This window comes from Crocuta crocuta, unplaced genomic scaffold (assembly GCF_008692635.1).
Source record: "Crocuta crocuta isolate KB4526 unplaced genomic scaffold, BGI_CrCroc_1.0 scaffold217, whole genome shotgun sequence".
In the NCBI taxonomy this organism is placed as follows: domain Eukaryota; kingdom Metazoa; phylum Chordata; class Mammalia; order Carnivora; family Hyaenidae; genus Crocuta; species Crocuta crocuta.
The window spans coordinates 143,791-160,140 of record NW_027532208.1 but is presented as its reverse complement, the minus strand read 5'-3'; the positions used below and the strand labels follow the sequence as shown (position 1 = coordinate 160,140).

Sequence of the window (16,350 nt, the reverse complement as noted above, 5' to 3'; positions counted from 1 at the left end):
GAGGGCCCCTGGAAGCACTGGATGCAAAAGTGGGCGCGCTGACCTTGCAGAGCCAGAATCAGAAGGGATTTGTCACTTTGGCACTAAAATACAGGTGAAGAAGCCGCCAGTGGCCAGGCGGTCCACCATGGGCTACTCTGTCCTGGAGGATTGTGGCTGGCGGCACTCCTGGAAGTGGGGGCAGAGGGGTCAGGACTCAGAGTCAGCCACGCCCCTGCCCCCCTTTCACCTCCCTGGCACCTGTCTCCTGTTTCTGAGAGAACAAGTTCTTCTAGCAGTTCCCTAACCCTCAGGGCTCTTGGCTGCGGAGAGCACAGGAGGCTCTGCAGCCACTGCGAGGGTGGCCCTGCCTCTGTTCCACGGGTCCCTGTGCCTCCTCCTGCCCTTCTGCACTCCCATCCATAGCCGAGGTTGAGCCCCGACCTCTGCCAACCCCGCGCACCCTCTCCCCCTGAGCCCTGGCCCGCTGGCTCCCAGCACCTGGAGGTGATGGTAACCGGTTGTGGGCCTTGCCTTAGCCATGCTGGCCTCATCCCCGACCCCCTGCACTTCAGGCTGGCTTTTAGTAACCGCTAAAAAACAGGACCATGGGGAGGGTGGGGGGAACGGGATGAGTTGAGGAGCCCAGCAACCGCCCCTCTCACATCGAGTTCTGCTCACAGCGTGACCCACCCCCCACTGCCGCGATCCCAGTCCCCCGAAGCTCCTGTCCCATTAGGCTCAGGTGGACGCAAGGCATGAGTTCAGGTGGAGAGGCTCCCTCAGCCCTTCCAGGAGGGCAAAGCTCGCCAAGGCAAAAGGCCCACCGGCACCTCGCCCTCACGTAGGCAGACCTCCCTGATCCTCCCGCTCCCCGAAGCTACTGTGCGCAGGGAGGGAAATTATACATGGGAACAGAGCTGCAGTGTGTGAGTGTTCCTGCTCAGGGCTTCTCCACACTCCGCGATGCGTGCTTGGAGATCACATAGCTTCAGCGCGGCTTCAGGCCTCAGCCATCCGGGAGGCAGGGACCCAGTCCGTGGGCCCCCTAGATTCTTTGGAGACTCCTTTTCACAGTCAATGTCCCACCTCCCTCGCACACTTCCTGTCCCCTCCCAACTCCGCCCAGAGGCCAGTCCTGACCTACCGAAGCTGGCAGTTCAAGGATCATTCTGGAGACTCTGGCGCTCTGAATTCAAGATCTCCACATCCACTCCACACAGGCACACAACACACCCGCGCTCTGCGAGGCTACGACGACTTGGCTCTTCTCAGGAGAAAACCATCCATCCCGTGGGCACCTAAACCTTCCTGGTTTGTGCTCTGGCTCCAGGACCCCTGCTGGCAGAGGAGCTCTACTGGACAGGAGTCTCCCACAGCCCTGCCCTGCCCCTCCACCATGGAAACCTGGCAGAAACAGTGGCTGCAAAGAATAGGCGTCTACCATTTGGTGCTCTCTTTCCTCTTCATGGGTAGGAGGTCTTGTGGCCCGGGACCCCAAAGGGAGCAGGGAGTCTGGGTAGAAAGGCGAGAGCCCCCCCCCCTTGCAAAGGGAGCAGGACAAGGTCAGAGGTGGCTGGGTGCACCCTCCCCATCTGTGAGCAGAGAGGAGAGGAGTGGCTGGACTGGACAACCCAGCTTCAAAAGCTAAGTGCTTCTCTTTTTTGTCTTTCACCCAGGCCCCTTCTTCTCCATTCTCCTCCTCTTCTTCCTCTTCACGCCACTCTGGTCTCTCTCTGCTCTCTACTTGGCGTGGTTCTTCCTGAACTGGGACACTCCCAACCAAGGTGAGCATGCTCGGACTTGCACCCGGGGAGCAGAAAAGGTGGCCAAGCGCCCCAGAGTCTTCCACCCATCTCTCTGCCCCAAGGTGGAAGGCGCTTGGAGTTCATGAGGAACTGGAACATTTGGAAACACCTAAGGGATTACTATCCAATCAAGGTGACAGGTCACAGTCCACAAAGACTATCGGCCTCCTCCCTCTCTCCCAAATCACAGACTTAGTCACCCCTGTCTATGTACCCCTGCATATTCTCAACTGAAACAATGGGACCAGAGGGAGTGGGGGGGGGGGGCGGAGTTGTGTTCCAGTGTAGCCCCAACACCTGCTGTTGACTCAGGGATGACTTTGAACTTTGAAGTCTGTGGGGTGGAGGGCAACTCTTTTCATCTGGTATTTTGCTTTCCACGCTGCTTTCTTCTATTCCTGCCCAACATCCCCAAGCTGGTGAAAACAGCAGAGCTGCCCCCTGATCGGAATTATGTGCTGGCTGCTCACCCACATGGGATCATGGGCATGGGAACTTTTTGTAATATCTGCACCGAGGCCAACGACTTCTCCAAGCACTTCCCCGGAATTCGGGCCATGTTTGCAGTGCTGCACACCCTCTTCCTCTTCCCAGTCTATCGAGACTATGTCATGTCCTTAGGTGAGGCGCCCCTCCCCCATCCCAGCCACACTGCCCTTCGCCCACCAGACACAGGGACCAGGCCTGAAGGTTGGCAGGGCTCACAGTGGGCATCATTGAGTAGCTTTGGACAAATATCCTGTCCCCCTTGCTGAGAGAGGGACTATAAGTCACATAGGGCAGCAAGTTTGTATGTAATGGTGTGTAGGGCACACGCAAAAAGGGTGAGGGAAGGACGAGGCAGCCCAGGAGTGGATGGTGGTGGTGATCACTCCCCACCTCCTCATGCATGCAGGAGCATGTTCTGTGAACCGGAGGAGCCTGGACTTTGTTCTCTCTCAGCCCCCGAGTGGGCAGGCTGTGGTCATTGCGGTTGGGGGGGCCCAGGAAGCCCTGTATGCAATCCCAAGGGAGCACCACCTCGTTCTGCGGAATCGCAAAGGCTTCGTGCGCCTGGCACTGAGGCACGGGTGAGTGGGGTGCAGGTGCCCAGCCGGGGATGCTGCTGATGGTCAGAGGTGTGCATTGCATCTGGGTACCCACACTCTCAGTCCCTACACGGCCAGGTCCCTGTGGGTGGCCCTCTGTGTCCCCAAGCCGGCACTGTGCGTTGAACCTCAGGGTTCTCATGTCAGCAGTTTTTTCTTTTAATGTTTATTTCTTTTTGAGAGAGACACAGAGACCGAGTGTGAATGGGGGAGGAGAGATGGAGACACAGAATCGGAAGCAGGCTCCATGCTCTGAGCTGTCAGCACAGAGCCTGATACAGGGCTCAAACTCACAAGCCTCCAAATCACGACCTGAGCTGAAGTTGGAAGCTCCACACAACAAGGCGCCCAGGAGCCCCCTCTCATTTCAACATGTGCAGGTGTTCTCTACTTCAAGCATCATTCCCACTTTCTGGTCCAGTCTTCCCTCTTTGAAAGAGGCAGGATCATATCACGAGTAGCAGGACCTTGTTCTCAGAAGCCCTAGGTTCAAATCCCTTTCTGACACTACTTCAATGACAAGACCTCAGACATGTGTCTTTACTTGCGAAACAGACTCATAGCTTAACTTTGCAACGATATTGTAGTTGCAACAACTAGGTGAGGAATTGTATACAGTTGAGTCTTGAACAACATAGGTTTGAACTACATGTGTCCACTATCCATGGATTTCTTAGAATATTATTTTAAGTTTATTTATTCTGAGAGAGTGAGAGCATGGGAGGGACAAAGATGGAGGGGAACAGAGAACCCAAAGCAGGCTCTGTGCTGAGAGCCGGATGCAGGGCTTGAACTCACACACCATGAGATCATGACCTGAGCCAAAGTCAGTTGCTTAACCGACAGCCACCCAGGAGCCCCTTAACAGCACTTTCTTTTCACTACTCACTATATGGTAAAAATACAGTATAAAGAATGATACAAATATGTGTTAATCGACTGTCCCTGTTATTGGACATGCTGCTTGTGTTAAATTTCGTGGAGGCCGTCCAAGGGGTTCTGTCTGCACCGGGGTGGGGGTCAGGGCTCCCTAACCGCCATGTGCTTCAAGGCTCAGCTGGTGACGAAGGCACAGTACGTAAGCATTTCTCCAGAATTGTGAGTCCTTTCTTGCAGATCTTTCTTTGTCATATGCTTGAAAAGACCTTGAGAAGTGGAGGCAGGTGTGGGGAGGGGTCTGCAGTCCCATTTGGGGTGCCCCGAGATCCGCTGGCCTGAACACCCCTCCTCTCTCTCCCTGTCCCTGCCCAGTGCCTCCCTGGTACCCATGTACTCCTTTGGAGAGAACGACATCTTCCATTTGAAGGTTTTTGCCCCCAACCCCCGGCAATACCTGTGCCAGATGACCTTCAAGAAGCTCACAGGCTACAGTCCCTGCATCTTCTGGGGCCGCGGACTCTTCTCGGCCGACTCCTGGGGCCTGCTGCCCTTTGCCAGGCCCATCACCACCGTGGGTGAGTGCCCGTCTCAGGGGCAGGAAGGCAGAGGCCCCCCCACCCCGACCTCACCTGTGTCCCCCCTCTCCCTGCAGTGGGCCGCCCCATTCCGGTGCCCCAGAGCCTCCGCCCCAGCGAGGAGGAGGTGGACCACTATCACACGCTCTACATGCAGGCTCTGGAGAAGCTGTTTGAGGAGCACAAGGAAAGCTGTGGGGTCCCTGCCTCGACTCACCTCACCTTTATGTAGCCGCGGCCTGGCCATCCGCCCCCAGCCCGGAGTCCCCTCCACCCCGGAGCCCCAGGACACTGGGACCTCCCCCTAAGGATGACTATACTGCCTCAATAAAAGCTCCTTCTCTCCCACCACTGCTTTCTAGAACTGGATGGCTGAGAGCTCACGTTGCTCCTCCGTGGGTAACCCGCCTCCATCTCACGTGTTTGGAGCTGCTGTAGTACTTTTTTCTTTTTAACATCCATTTTGAGAGAGAAAAAAAACATGTAGGCGGATGAGGGGCAGAGAGGGAAGGGGAGACGCTGAATCCAGGCAGGCACCAGGCTCCGAGCTGTCAGCACAGAGCTCGACACGAACCCACAAACCATGAGATCACCACCTGACCTTAAATCTGAACCTTAACCCAGTGAGCCACCCAGGTGCCCCCACAGCTGCTGCCTCAGATAGGGGGCCAGAACCCTGAATTCTCCTCCCAGCAAGACTCAATCCTGCTGCAAGAGCTCACATAGGCCTCTTTCCTTTGCTGAGCCCTTTCTCCCTCTGCGAATGAAGGCGTCTGCTTCACTGAGAGCTGCAGGGCCTCAGGATTGAGCTGGGGAGGGGGGCTCTGTGGAGGGGGAGGTGTTGCAGGGTGGGCTGCGGAAGACAGGATGCCTGGCACAGGAGCACGGGCAACACTGAGCTCGGCCCAGGGCATCTGGCTTCATGGGGAGGGACATGATCTCCGGTTGTAAGAAAGGCAGAGTTATTACGCAGCTCGATGCCACATCCTCCCTCCATCCTTCATGTTCCTTGTAGCTGGGAGCTAAGGGGAACCGAGGACCTATCCGACCAGCACGGAGCTCGACTGCAGGCCCAGCATTAGGCCATCAGCATCCCATCTGCTCAACAAGCACAGGACTCTGGTGAAGGTGAAAGATTTAATATTGAAGTGTCATGAGTTCGAGCCCTATGCCTTACTCAGTCTGACAGCCTGGGATTCTCCCTACTCTCCCTTAGCCCCTCCCAGGCTTGTGCTGTCTCTGTCTCTCTGAAATAAATAAACTTAAAAAAAAAAATGTTTAGAGGCTTAGAACACAGATTGGCAAAATAGTGTCATCCCCATCGTGGGAATGGGATCAGTCCAACAAGAAGCGAAGACCAAAGAGTCTAGGGGAACCTCATATGGTCATAGCATCCTCTGACTACATCAGTGCCTTACTGGCTGTGCCCAGTCTATATCCAGGACTGAATCCAGGACATAAGAATACCTTGTTGAAATGTCATTGAGCTGCAACTATATTGCCTCCTACTTCCTATATAGTATATTCTGGAAGAATTTTTTCTTGTTCCTGGATGAAAATCTGGGCAGTCCTATGACTTATCTGTGTGACTTTTCTGGGTCCTTCTCAGGTGAAAACTTCATGCACCTTAAGCGGGTACATAGAGGGGGCACCTGGATGGCTCAGTCAGTTGAACGTCTGACTTCTTCATTTCAGTACAGGAAATGATCTCACAGTTTCATGGGTTTGAGCCCTGCATTGGGCTCTGCATTCACTGACAGCACAGAGCATTCCTGGGTCTCTCCCCGACTCTGCTGCTTCCTTGCTCATGTTCTCTCTGTCTCTCTCAAAATACATAAATAAGTAATTTGAAAAGTTGATGCACAGACCTGTAGCTTGGGTAGTTATCTATACTTTGACCTTTATCCAAGGGTAGGAAATTACTGCCCTCCAGCAAGGGTGGCATGCTGGCTGCTTCCTTGGCCAGGAGGGGCAGCCCAGCCTGGCACAGCCCAGTAGAAAGAAATCTGGCTGAACTCTTATCCTCTCCCTCCCTCACTAGCTGCTGTGACTGATTCCTTTTACTCTTGGGGGCCTCACACTGATTGTCAGGACCATCTTGTTTCAGATTCCTCTGGGACTACCCCCTTCAGACTCATAGGGTTTAAAACCTTTTTCATTGAATCACAACGCAGACAAGTGTCGAAGTCACAGCTCCAGCTGTCACCGACTGAGCAGACACAGGGGTTTTCTGGAAGTGGGTGAGATGGACACGCGAGAACCTGGGACAACAGCACAGACACCTTTGTGTTTGGGTCGAGGAAAACTGTCACCCACCAGCTTCCCAGCATTCTCTACCCCTGGATTTCTCTCCTGGGTGGTGCCTGCTCACCCCAGTGGAGCCAGGAGGAAACACCTGGAAACCTTTCTGGAGAATGAAGAGCAGGCTGGAGGACGTTAGGCCCTTGCTCAGCTGTTTTGGAAGCTCCAGACCCAGACAGTGAGAACCCAGCTAGGGTCTGACTGGAGCCCTGTGCCCAGTGCCCATTCACCCGCCCCCTACGCAGACCCTAATGTGCTTTGGGACTCGCTGTCACCTCTCAGGGGTGAGCTTTCCTCAGGCCCTTTCGCCCGTCCTTCCTCCCGAGTTCCAGCACCAGCCACTGCGGATCCTCCCCAGCTGCTTGTTTCTCTCTGGCCATGAAAAGCCAAGCTCTCTAGACTACGTGTTCAGTGAGTTCCATGCACTGAACCACCTGGCGCCACCGTATTATCATTCTCCCAGTTATATGCTGGAGGGGCCCGAATACCTTCACCTCCTTCCTCTGTCCCCACCTTCCAGAAGCCCATTCAAAATTCCTGGCCTCCTGTGTCTTCCTGCTAAGTGGGTTGTAGCGTCTCCTTCCCCTCCGTGCTCCCCTCCCTCCATGGACTCCCGCTGGGACCACCCCTCAGCCCTCAGGGGTCTTGCCTCTTGTCTCCCATCCAACACCTTCTCTTGCTGTCAAGATGCTCTTCCTAGAAGGGGATTTTCATCACGTACTTCTCCCTATTGGATCCTCACTGCCTTTGGACCTTTGTTGTCAGAAAGTGCAAAACTCCTGAGCTCAGCTTTTGAGGTTCCGCTTAAATAGAGCCCAGCCCAGCCTCCCAACCCTGCCTGACCCGGCTCTCCTTCCTGTCTGGGGGGGAATAGACAGGACCCCTACCCTCAAGTCATAGCTACACCTCCTGGTGTTCAGCACTTACCATGTGTCGGTATTGGTGGCTCACATACCCCATCTGATCCTGTTGTCTGCACCACCGGGTCACACTGAGCTCCCGATGAGCTACGCATGGAAAGGGCTTCACATGGCACCTGGCAGGGTGCTCACCAACATCAGCGAGTGCCACTATTCTCCTGACACAAGAGCTTCTCGTGACCACACCCCCGCACAAGTAGTACATTACTTGTAATTACATTGCTTTATGTTACCTTATGTTACATTACGTTATATTACATTACATTGTTGCAGTACATGATCACATTATGTGCACCATCACATTAGGAGGACCGTGGTTCGGCTGCCCCAACATAGAGCTCCTTTCTGATCTTTTATCTCACGTGAATCCTAATGTTAAGGGCAGGACGTGTGTCTTGTTCGGTTTTGCGTTTTGAGTGTGTTACGGTGATCCCCATGCCTTACGCGTGTGGAGTGCTGAATACATAAAGCGACCTGGTCCGGGACACCTGCTGTAGAGGGACCAAGCCACCCACTTTCCAGGTTGTGCCAAACACCAGGAAACCCAGCAGAAGGCGGGACGGCTCAACGGTCCCTTCAAGGACCAGAGGGGTCAATGCATGGATCATGGGATGGAAAGGAGCTATACTACTGGTTTTGTGGGGCTACTGTAACACCGTACCACTCGCTTGGTGATTAGAAACAAGTTCAATGTCTCACTGTTCCAGAGGGCAAAATCAAGGTGTGAGCACAGTCTGATCCCTCTGACACAGGTAGAGGAGAAACTCTCCCTCCCCTCTTCCAGCCCCTGGTGGTGCATCAACCCTCGGCTGCGGCTACATCACCCCGCCTCTGCCTCTGTTGTCACACGGCCTTTCCCCTCTGTGTCTTGTCCAAAGTTCCCTCTCCTTATAGAACACTGGTCATACTTGACAAGGGCCCACCCTTAGGATGACCTCAGCTTAATATGGTAATGTCTGCACAAAACCTATTTTCAAATAAGGTCTCTTTCATGGGTAGGAGGGGTTAGGACTTCCATATATCTTTGTGAGACAGGGGGAACAATTCAACCCACAACAGGGTGTTTATATTTATATTTTTANGGAGCCTGGAGCCTGTTTCAGAGTCTGTGACTCCCTCTCTCTCTGACCCTCCCCTGCTCACTCTGTCTCTCTCTCTCTCTCCTAGAAATAAATAAAATATTTTAAAAAATAATAAAAAAATAAAACTTCACACAGGGGTGCCTGGGTGGCTCAGGAAGTGGATGTCCGACTCTTGATCTCAGCTCGAGTCTTGATCTCAGCGTCATGAGTTCAAGGACTGCATACAAAAAAATAATAATATTAATAAAAGGTCACTCAAAAATCCTCTGCGCTTGTGCCTTGGGACTACACCACCCAGAGGTGGTCTCTTGTGCTAATTATGGTCAGGGAAAATGATGAGCATTCGCCTTGGGATCTTTCCTTAAGGACGAGTGCAGATCGGGTGCACAGAGGAACATGGATCACTAGACTGTCTTGAAGGGTCTATTCTATTTTCAACCTTACCGAGCTCCCTTGTGCCATTCCTCCTCCCGTGTAGCTGGATAATAAACCCCAACACTGTGATTTCTCCTTCTGATCTGGAAGAGTCTAACTTATAAACGTATGACCCCAAGAAACCTTATGAGTTGAGCTTTCTCCCTGGTCTCAGGGCTTTTTCCTTCCCTGCCATTCTCCATGTGGCCACGAAAGGGCTATCTTACTCACAAGGCAAATGTGTCCTCTGGCTTAAAACTTTCTGCCTCCCCTTCCTATCTTCCCCCTCCCCTTGGCTGTTGGCCAGCCCCCCTCTTGGGGTTGATACAACCCAGAACAGTTGTTATTGTGAAACAGGCTGCTGCTTGCCTCTAGGCTTTGCTCTGGCTGTCTATTCCTGCTGGCAGGACTTTATCCTTTATCCATTGGAGAAGATTGTTTACAACTGAGTTCAGGTCCCTCTTCTAGGACACCTCCCTTAATTTCCCAGCCTGCCAGGCAGGTTCAGACCATCCCACCTCTACATCCCACAGCTCTTTCTAAGGATCCATTGTGACCCTTCTGTGTCACTGTAAAGCATCAGTGTATCCAAACAGCAGATACCCTGAAACATCAGGAAGGGACAGTAACTGTATCACATTAAATGTGTTTGAAAGTCCATGAGGTCATAGTGGTTCTAAAAAGAAGAGTTGACCACCACTGAAAGGTGCTAAGGCATCAACTTGTTCTTTTGTAAATTAACAAAGAAGAGGAAACATTGTAAGCATTCACCCTGTCTGAACTTCACAAACTATCCTCAGGGTAATCATAGTACAGCAGAACAGAATGACCTCAGAAGGTTACCAACGTTTTGCAACAACTAAACACTAAATGGATTGGAGCCTTGGACTGGATTCAGCATCAGCATCTTTTGAGATTCCAACAAGATAAAGTACGTTTGAGCCTTTTATGGAAGAATAGGTCCTTCCCAAAACACTGCAACCCGATTCTCAGTAAGAAATTGACTGTGAGCCAGTGTATGACTTAAGCTTCTCTGACAGTAACCACTTTAAAAACCTCTTTTTCAGGAGTGGTGCCCGGCTGGCTCAGTTGGTAGAGCCTGCAATTCTTTCTTTTTATCATTTATTTATTTTTCAGGGGTGCCTGGGTGGCTCAGTTGGTTGAGCGTACGACTTTAGCTCAGGTCATGATTCGCACTTCGTGGGTTCGAGCTCTGCGTTGGGCTCTGTGGGGTGCTGTGCTGACAGCTCAGAGACTGGAGCCTACTTTGAATCTGTCTCCCTCTCTCTCTGCCCCTTCCCAACTTATTCTCTGTCTCTCTGTCTCAAGAATAAATAAACATTAACATTATTTATTCTTGAGAGAAAGAGAGAGAGATACAGAATCCAAAGCAGCCTCCTAGGTCTGAGCTGTCAGCACAGAGCCCAACGGAGGGCTCAAACCAACGAACCATGAGATCCTGACCTGAACCCAAGCTACACACTTAACTGAGCCACCGAGGTGCTCCATGCCTGTGATTATTGATGTCAGGGTTAAGAATTCAAACCCCACTTTGGATGCTCAACCTACTAAAATAAAATTAAATGAAACAAAATAAAATAATATAAGATAAAGTAAAAATAAAATAATAAAGAAGAGATTGGTGGAATTAATTTTAATAATATTTTCATATTTAGCCCAGTATGTCCAACATATTCTTTCAATATGTAATAAAAATAGTAATGAGATATTTTACATAATTTCTATTGGGGCTAAGAACTTGAAGTCTGATTTGTATTGTGCACATAGAACATATTTCAATTTAGGGACACCTGGGTGGCGAAGCTCATTGAGTGTCTGATACCTGATTTCAACTCAAGTTGAATCCTGGGATCTGGGATCAAACCTCTGTCAGGCTCAGCGCTGAGTGTGGTGCAGCTTGAGATTATATATCTCTCTCTCCTCCTCTATACCTCCCTTACTCTCTCAGACTCTCTCTCTCTCTCTATATATATACATATATATTTATATGATAAAAATAAAAAAATAAAATGAAATGAACCTTTTTCAATTTACATGCTAAACATCCAAGGGAAATGTATGATCTGTATTTGAAGTTCATAAAATTCACAAGTGAAAAAGTTATTCTGAACATACTTAAGAGTTTTCGAAGGTTGCTGATGGCTCAGTCAGAAGAGCAAGTGACTCTCAATCTTGTGGTTGTAAATTACAGCAACACAATGGGTGCAGAGATTATTTAAATATTAAAAAATAATTTTTAATGGTTTCCAAAGACTACATCAATGATATATTTTTAAATGTAATTCAAATAAATTAAATAAAAAGCTCAGTTCCTCAATTGTGCCCACCACATTTCAGGTGCCCAATAGCCACGAGTGGCTAATGACTACCATAATGGACACAGCATGTAGATTTAATTCCCAGGCCACTGGAAACAGAGAGGAGAGAGAAATAAGACAAACACCACCATGGAGGTGGAATCAGCAGAATCCAGACACTGAGCACATTTACTAGGAACAACCAATTGTTTCCTCAACAAACAGTTGCAGAAAGGGAGAGATGAAAGGGAAATCTATAGATTAAAAGGAGTATAACATACCTATCAACGTTATCAGTTCCTTGTTCCTGAAGAGTAAAACCCCCCTAAACCCACCAGCTTAAAAGAACAAACAATGATTATGGCACAGTTTCAGAAGGAGGGGCTTAGCTGGGAGATTCTGGCCTAGAATTCTCAGGCTTGCCTTCTAGCTGCTGACCAAGACTGCAGTACCTCAAGGCTCGGCTTGGGGTGAAGGAGCCGCTTCCAAACTGACTCACATGGTTGGTGACAGGCCACAGTTACCAGGGATTGGATTGAGGCCTCGGGTGTTTGTTGAGTTTGCTGATACTTTTTGAAGCCAATGATATGCTAGTGGGGCTTCTGGGGCTTCGTTATACTGTCCTGTCTATATTTTATATTGTTTATTTACTGATTTTTTTAAAAATGTTTTATTTATTTCTAGGAGAGAGAGAGAGAGAGAGAGACAGCGTGAGCAGGGGAGGGTCAGAGAGAGGGGGAGTCACAGACTGAAACAGGCTCCGAGCTGGCAGTCAGCACAGAGCCCGACGCGGGGCTCGAACCCACGAACCGCGAGATCATGACCTAAGCGAAAGTCGGACGCTTAACCGACTAAGCCACCCAGGCGCCCCGTTTATTTACTGATTTTGAGAGACAGCATGTGTGGGAGCAGGGGAAGGAGCAAAGTGAGAGGGAAAGAGAGAATCCGAAGAAGGCTCCACACTCGGTGAGGAGTCCGATGTGGCGCTCCATCCCTCGACCATGAGGTCATGACCTGAGCCTAATTCCAGAGTTGGATGCTTCACCTACTGAGCCACCTAGGTGCCCCTGTTCTCTTTTTGTTTATATGAGATATAGTCCAGGATACAAGTGGATGGCCAACTCCACTGAGCTCTTTGAGAGCAAAAGTGGGTTAAGCAGACACACAGAAGATGCCATTAATGTTTGCCGGAGGAATGACAGACATTGCAGCTGGTGTTGGCATTTGCGGGCTGGAGAGAGGAGCCTGGTGATGGGTGGAAACAGAAGAGGTAGAATTTCAAGGACTTCTAAGCACAGCCATCACGCTGAACCTTTAGAAATGTAGTGCGAGTTGGGTTGTGCATCGGCTTGGTGTTGGATATCGGGAGTCTGCTCCTACTTCTCTCCAGTGGGTGACCTTTGATTCATGATTGAAGGCAGTCTTGCCTTACCCCACTCTAGAAATCGGTTAAAATCATTCATTGATTCACATCAGACTCCTTAAGCACTCACTATGTGCCAAGACCTGAACAAAATGCCAAAGGTATAAAGTTAACTCTAACACCAACCCAGTTCTCAAGGAATTTATTCTCAAGCTCAGTGGTTTCCCAGCTTTCTATCACCTGGTTCATAAATATCGTAAAGGCTGACAGCCCCAAAGAGAGAATAAATAATACAGGCTTCTGGTGATGTGTCAATTCTGTGGGGAAGCTACAGTGCACCACATGTGAGAATTGCTCCTCCGGTGGGCTAGATAGTAACACTTTCTTTTAACTGAATTTCTATGTGACGCCAGGCACTTTTTATTCATTTGATCTTATTCAACCTTGACTGGAAGTTAGGTGCTATGCCCTCTTTACAGACCAGGAAACCGGGAGTCACCAGGAGTATGTGTCATCTGTGATAATTTGCCTTCTGAAATGATCTGGATGATTCTTTTCGGTGCTATAATCCTGAGTACGACTTTTATACCTTGTTTGGCTCTGCAACTTGGGGCCAGTTACTTAACCCTCACATCGTTGGTCTCCTTCCTTATCTCCAGATGAGCTTTTCATGAAGATTGTACAACAAAACGCCTATTAGGTGCCCTGCTCAATTCCTGTTAAGCATCGGTTATTTCTCTGCTGTCATCCAAGTGCTGTTGTCCCACAGATGGCTGGAGATGACCTGGGAAGTCAAAACTTTACTTGTAGTTTAGGGAACTGCCTAGATACAGGGGTCACTGGATTGGGGAGAGGGCAGGGGTCTCAGCCTTGATCTCACAGCTTGGAGAGACAGAGGGGGAAAGGGGGTCACAGAGAAGAGTCAAAACACAGAAGTCTTCAGGAAGAAAGTCCCGGACTCAAGAAACCCAGGGTGCGAAGGTGTTCAGAAGGTGGTGAGGAAGACCCAAGGTGGTCTGCTGGGGAGGAGGGGTTGGAGAGAAAGACAGGGATGGGAAGGGCCCAGCACCAGAGGTTGGGCCCAAAAGAAACAACACACAGCACCTTGCCTACAGTAAGACCCACCTGCTTAGAGACAAGGCAAACACAACAACACTCTCTCCCGAAGAAAAGGCCCAAAGAAACAAGCCCAGCGTGAGGGTCAAAGCCAATACAGACCCCACGGTATAAGACAGGGTTTACAAAATTCAGAGCAACTAAGGGAAACCTCCAGCATTAACAACAACGACATTTGCCTTGTGCTTTACAGTTTGCGAAGCATAGTACATCTGACCTCGGAGGGGCGAATGGGCACTGGGGTCTGAGTTTGCAGTCAGAAAACCTCACAGTGTCCCTGGCCCACATCATGGGACCTCTCAGAACCCACTTTACAGTCTCACCCATTCTACAGGGCTGTGACAATGAAGTCAAAGTGCTCTGTAAACATTCTGGATGGTTCTGGGGCTCACCATCAGGAGGGGGTACATGGTGGCCCTGGAATCCAGACCTGTGAAACCAGGTCTTCCTCTCTACCAGCAGATCACTCTTCCATCCCCAGGGGTCTTACCCTTGGCCGATTTTAAAGCCCAGTAGCACAGGGTGATGTCCCTCACCTTGCATCCTCAGTGCATCCTCAGAGCACTTAAAGATGCTGAAAGCCTCTTGTTCTTCCTTGCTGGGAGGGGTAGCCAGGAGATGAGTCATCTTCCAACCACTACCACCCCGCTACCCCCTCAGGGAATTGAGACTTTGGAAGTCTGAGCTTGGTGATTTGGAACCAACAGGGTTTTGAAAGGCCCAATGAGCTCTGGAATCTTCCTTCTGAGTGGTTTGGTCTTGAAGGGGCTCCAGGAAACTTTCTATTCTGATTGGTTGGCAGGACTGGAAGTGGAGAACGTTGGACCAATCCCTGAATTTCTGGTAGCAGAAGGCAGGCCTTCTTGTGAAAAGGGAGGGCTTAGAGTCTGGTTGCTTCTCCTTCCTGCCACTAGTGATTTTCTTCCTCCAACTCCCATAACGACTTGAGGTGCTATCCCACAATTGAGCATATTCCACCTTAACTGTGGCGTTGTGAGATGTGCAGCGCGTTAGCAGTATTAAAAATCAGAAATGGAAAAAAATTAGAAATGGGAAGAAGTCCTATTAAGAGAAGAAGAAGAAGAAGGTTGGATGCCTTGTCAGTTATTTATTGTGTGGCCATGTGTGTGGGAGCCCAGGAACATGACATGATCCTTCATCTGATCACAGCCCAGTAGAAAGTATAAAAAAGTGGAATGAGATAGGTGAGAAATTCACTCTGGGCGCCTGGAGGAGCAGAGGAGCTGGGCAGAGCCTGGAGGGAGGGCGAGGGGGAGGCGCTCACCCCCCGCGACCATAACTCAAGGCACTTCTCACCTGAAGCCCAGCTTTCAGTCTCGTCTGCCAGACCTGAGGCCACCCAGCTGCCCCCGCCGCCTGGATCCGCTCCAGCGCCCCGCCTGGGCACCTACTATCCGCTTGCCCGCCCCCAAAGGCCTCACCGAGTCCGTTCTAGATCCGGGCCGGGTTTCTCCGGGTCGCTGGGGTATCCTCCGCTCAGAGCTGCAGCTGTAGTGCCCGCACCCCGAGTCTCCCCGCGCAGGCCCTCGTGCCAACTGAGCCGAAGCGCATTCCCTACATTCGCAGCACTCCAACTCCGAGATGGGACTGCTCCAGTCCCTAGGGGCTCAGAAACGAACCCTCTACAGGGACTGTTCGCTGTTCGAGTGCCAGGCCTCGCTCTGAGTCTAGGCTTCCCTACCCTGGGTTCCAGCTCCGGCGACGTAGGGGGCCGCGGACCTTGAGGTGGGGGCTTTCGTGCTCCTCCACCGTGGAATGCGGGCAGCAGAAGGCCACCGTCCCCCCAGGGGATGACCGCCGCTCCGCCCCCTATAGCCCAACACCTCCCGGCCCAGCGACCTAGATAACTGGACCTGGACTTGGCTGAGACGTTGAGAGACACTTTCCAGTCCTTCATTCCTGCCTCACTGCGTCGTCACTGCGCCCCCACCTGTCCCCAGAATCTGGTGCCCAGGGGGACCTCTGCTAAGTAGCTTCCTTCGGAATCTCCCTCTCCTGCCTCTCCCACTTCTCACTCTTGGAAAAGGGCAGAGGGGAAGACTGGGGAAGACCCTCCAGAACAGTCCCCAATCCATGGCCGTGCCCCCCCCTCCACACACACACACACTGCTCGTCGGTGTATCTTCCTCATCCCCTGCCTCTGCCCCCATTTCATCTTGTCTCCTCGCCTTTTTCCCTGAGGTCTCTGTTCTCTTCCAGATTCTTTTTTGGCTTTCTCCTCCCCACTGGCTTCCAAAGCCAGTGGGCTTTAGAACCAAAGAGTAGTGTGTGCGGATGCAGGGGCCCAGCCAATGAGGGTGGGATGGAGAGCAGTGGAGAACTCCAGTAGCAGAGGAACCGGAGGGAGGGGCTGGTGAGAGCTTCGTGTTTGAGCATTCATTTGCAGTTTCCGGGGGCAGGAGCACAAAAGGAAGAGAGCAGGCAAGAGAGGGTAGACTGGCGGTGAGAGCAAGCAAGAGTGGGGTCAGGATCCCTGATAGACTGAA

At 51.2% G+C, this 16,350-nt stretch overlaps 1 protein-coding gene across 2 annotated transcripts; it reads left to right on the top strand.

Annotated features, from left to right (window-relative positions):
• The first annotated feature begins 1,375 nt into the window (after positions 1-1,375).
• LOC144242861 (2-acylglycerol O-acyltransferase 3-like) lies at positions 1,376-4,677 on the top strand. 2 transcript variants are annotated; one of them, XM_077777894.1, is made up of 7 exons: positions 1,376-1,451; positions 1,659-1,766; positions 1,850-1,920; positions 2,204-2,408; positions 2,683-2,857; positions 4,127-4,329; positions 4,407-4,677. In XM_077777894.1, exons 1-7 carry the CDS (start codon positions 1,379-1,381, stop codon positions 4,559-4,561), a joined length of 990 nt encoding a protein of 329 aa, XP_077634020.1. In that variant the 5' UTR covers positions 1,376-1,378; the 3' UTR covers positions 4,562-4,677. The 2 variants fall into 2 exon arrangements, with proteins under 2 accessions (XP_077634020.1, XP_077634019.1); XM_077777893.1 differs by lacking the exon at positions 4,127-4,329 and having other exon boundaries at positions 1,379-1,451.
• The last annotated feature ends 11,673 nt before the right edge of the window (positions 4,678-16,350 follow it).

Coding starts and splice junctions, on each gene's coding strand:
- LOC144242861 (XM_077777894.1), top strand. CDS start 1,379: ATGGAAACCTGGCAGAAACAGTGGCTGCAAAGAATAGGCGTCTACCAT. Junction 2,409..2,682: donor AGACTATGTCATGTCCTTAG/GTGAGGCGCCCC, acceptor TCATGCATGCAG/GAGCATGTTCTGTGAACCGG. Junction 4,330..4,406: donor CAGGCCCATCACCACCGTGG/GTGAGTGCCCGT, acceptor CTCTCCCTGCAG/TGGGCCGCCCCATTCCGGTG.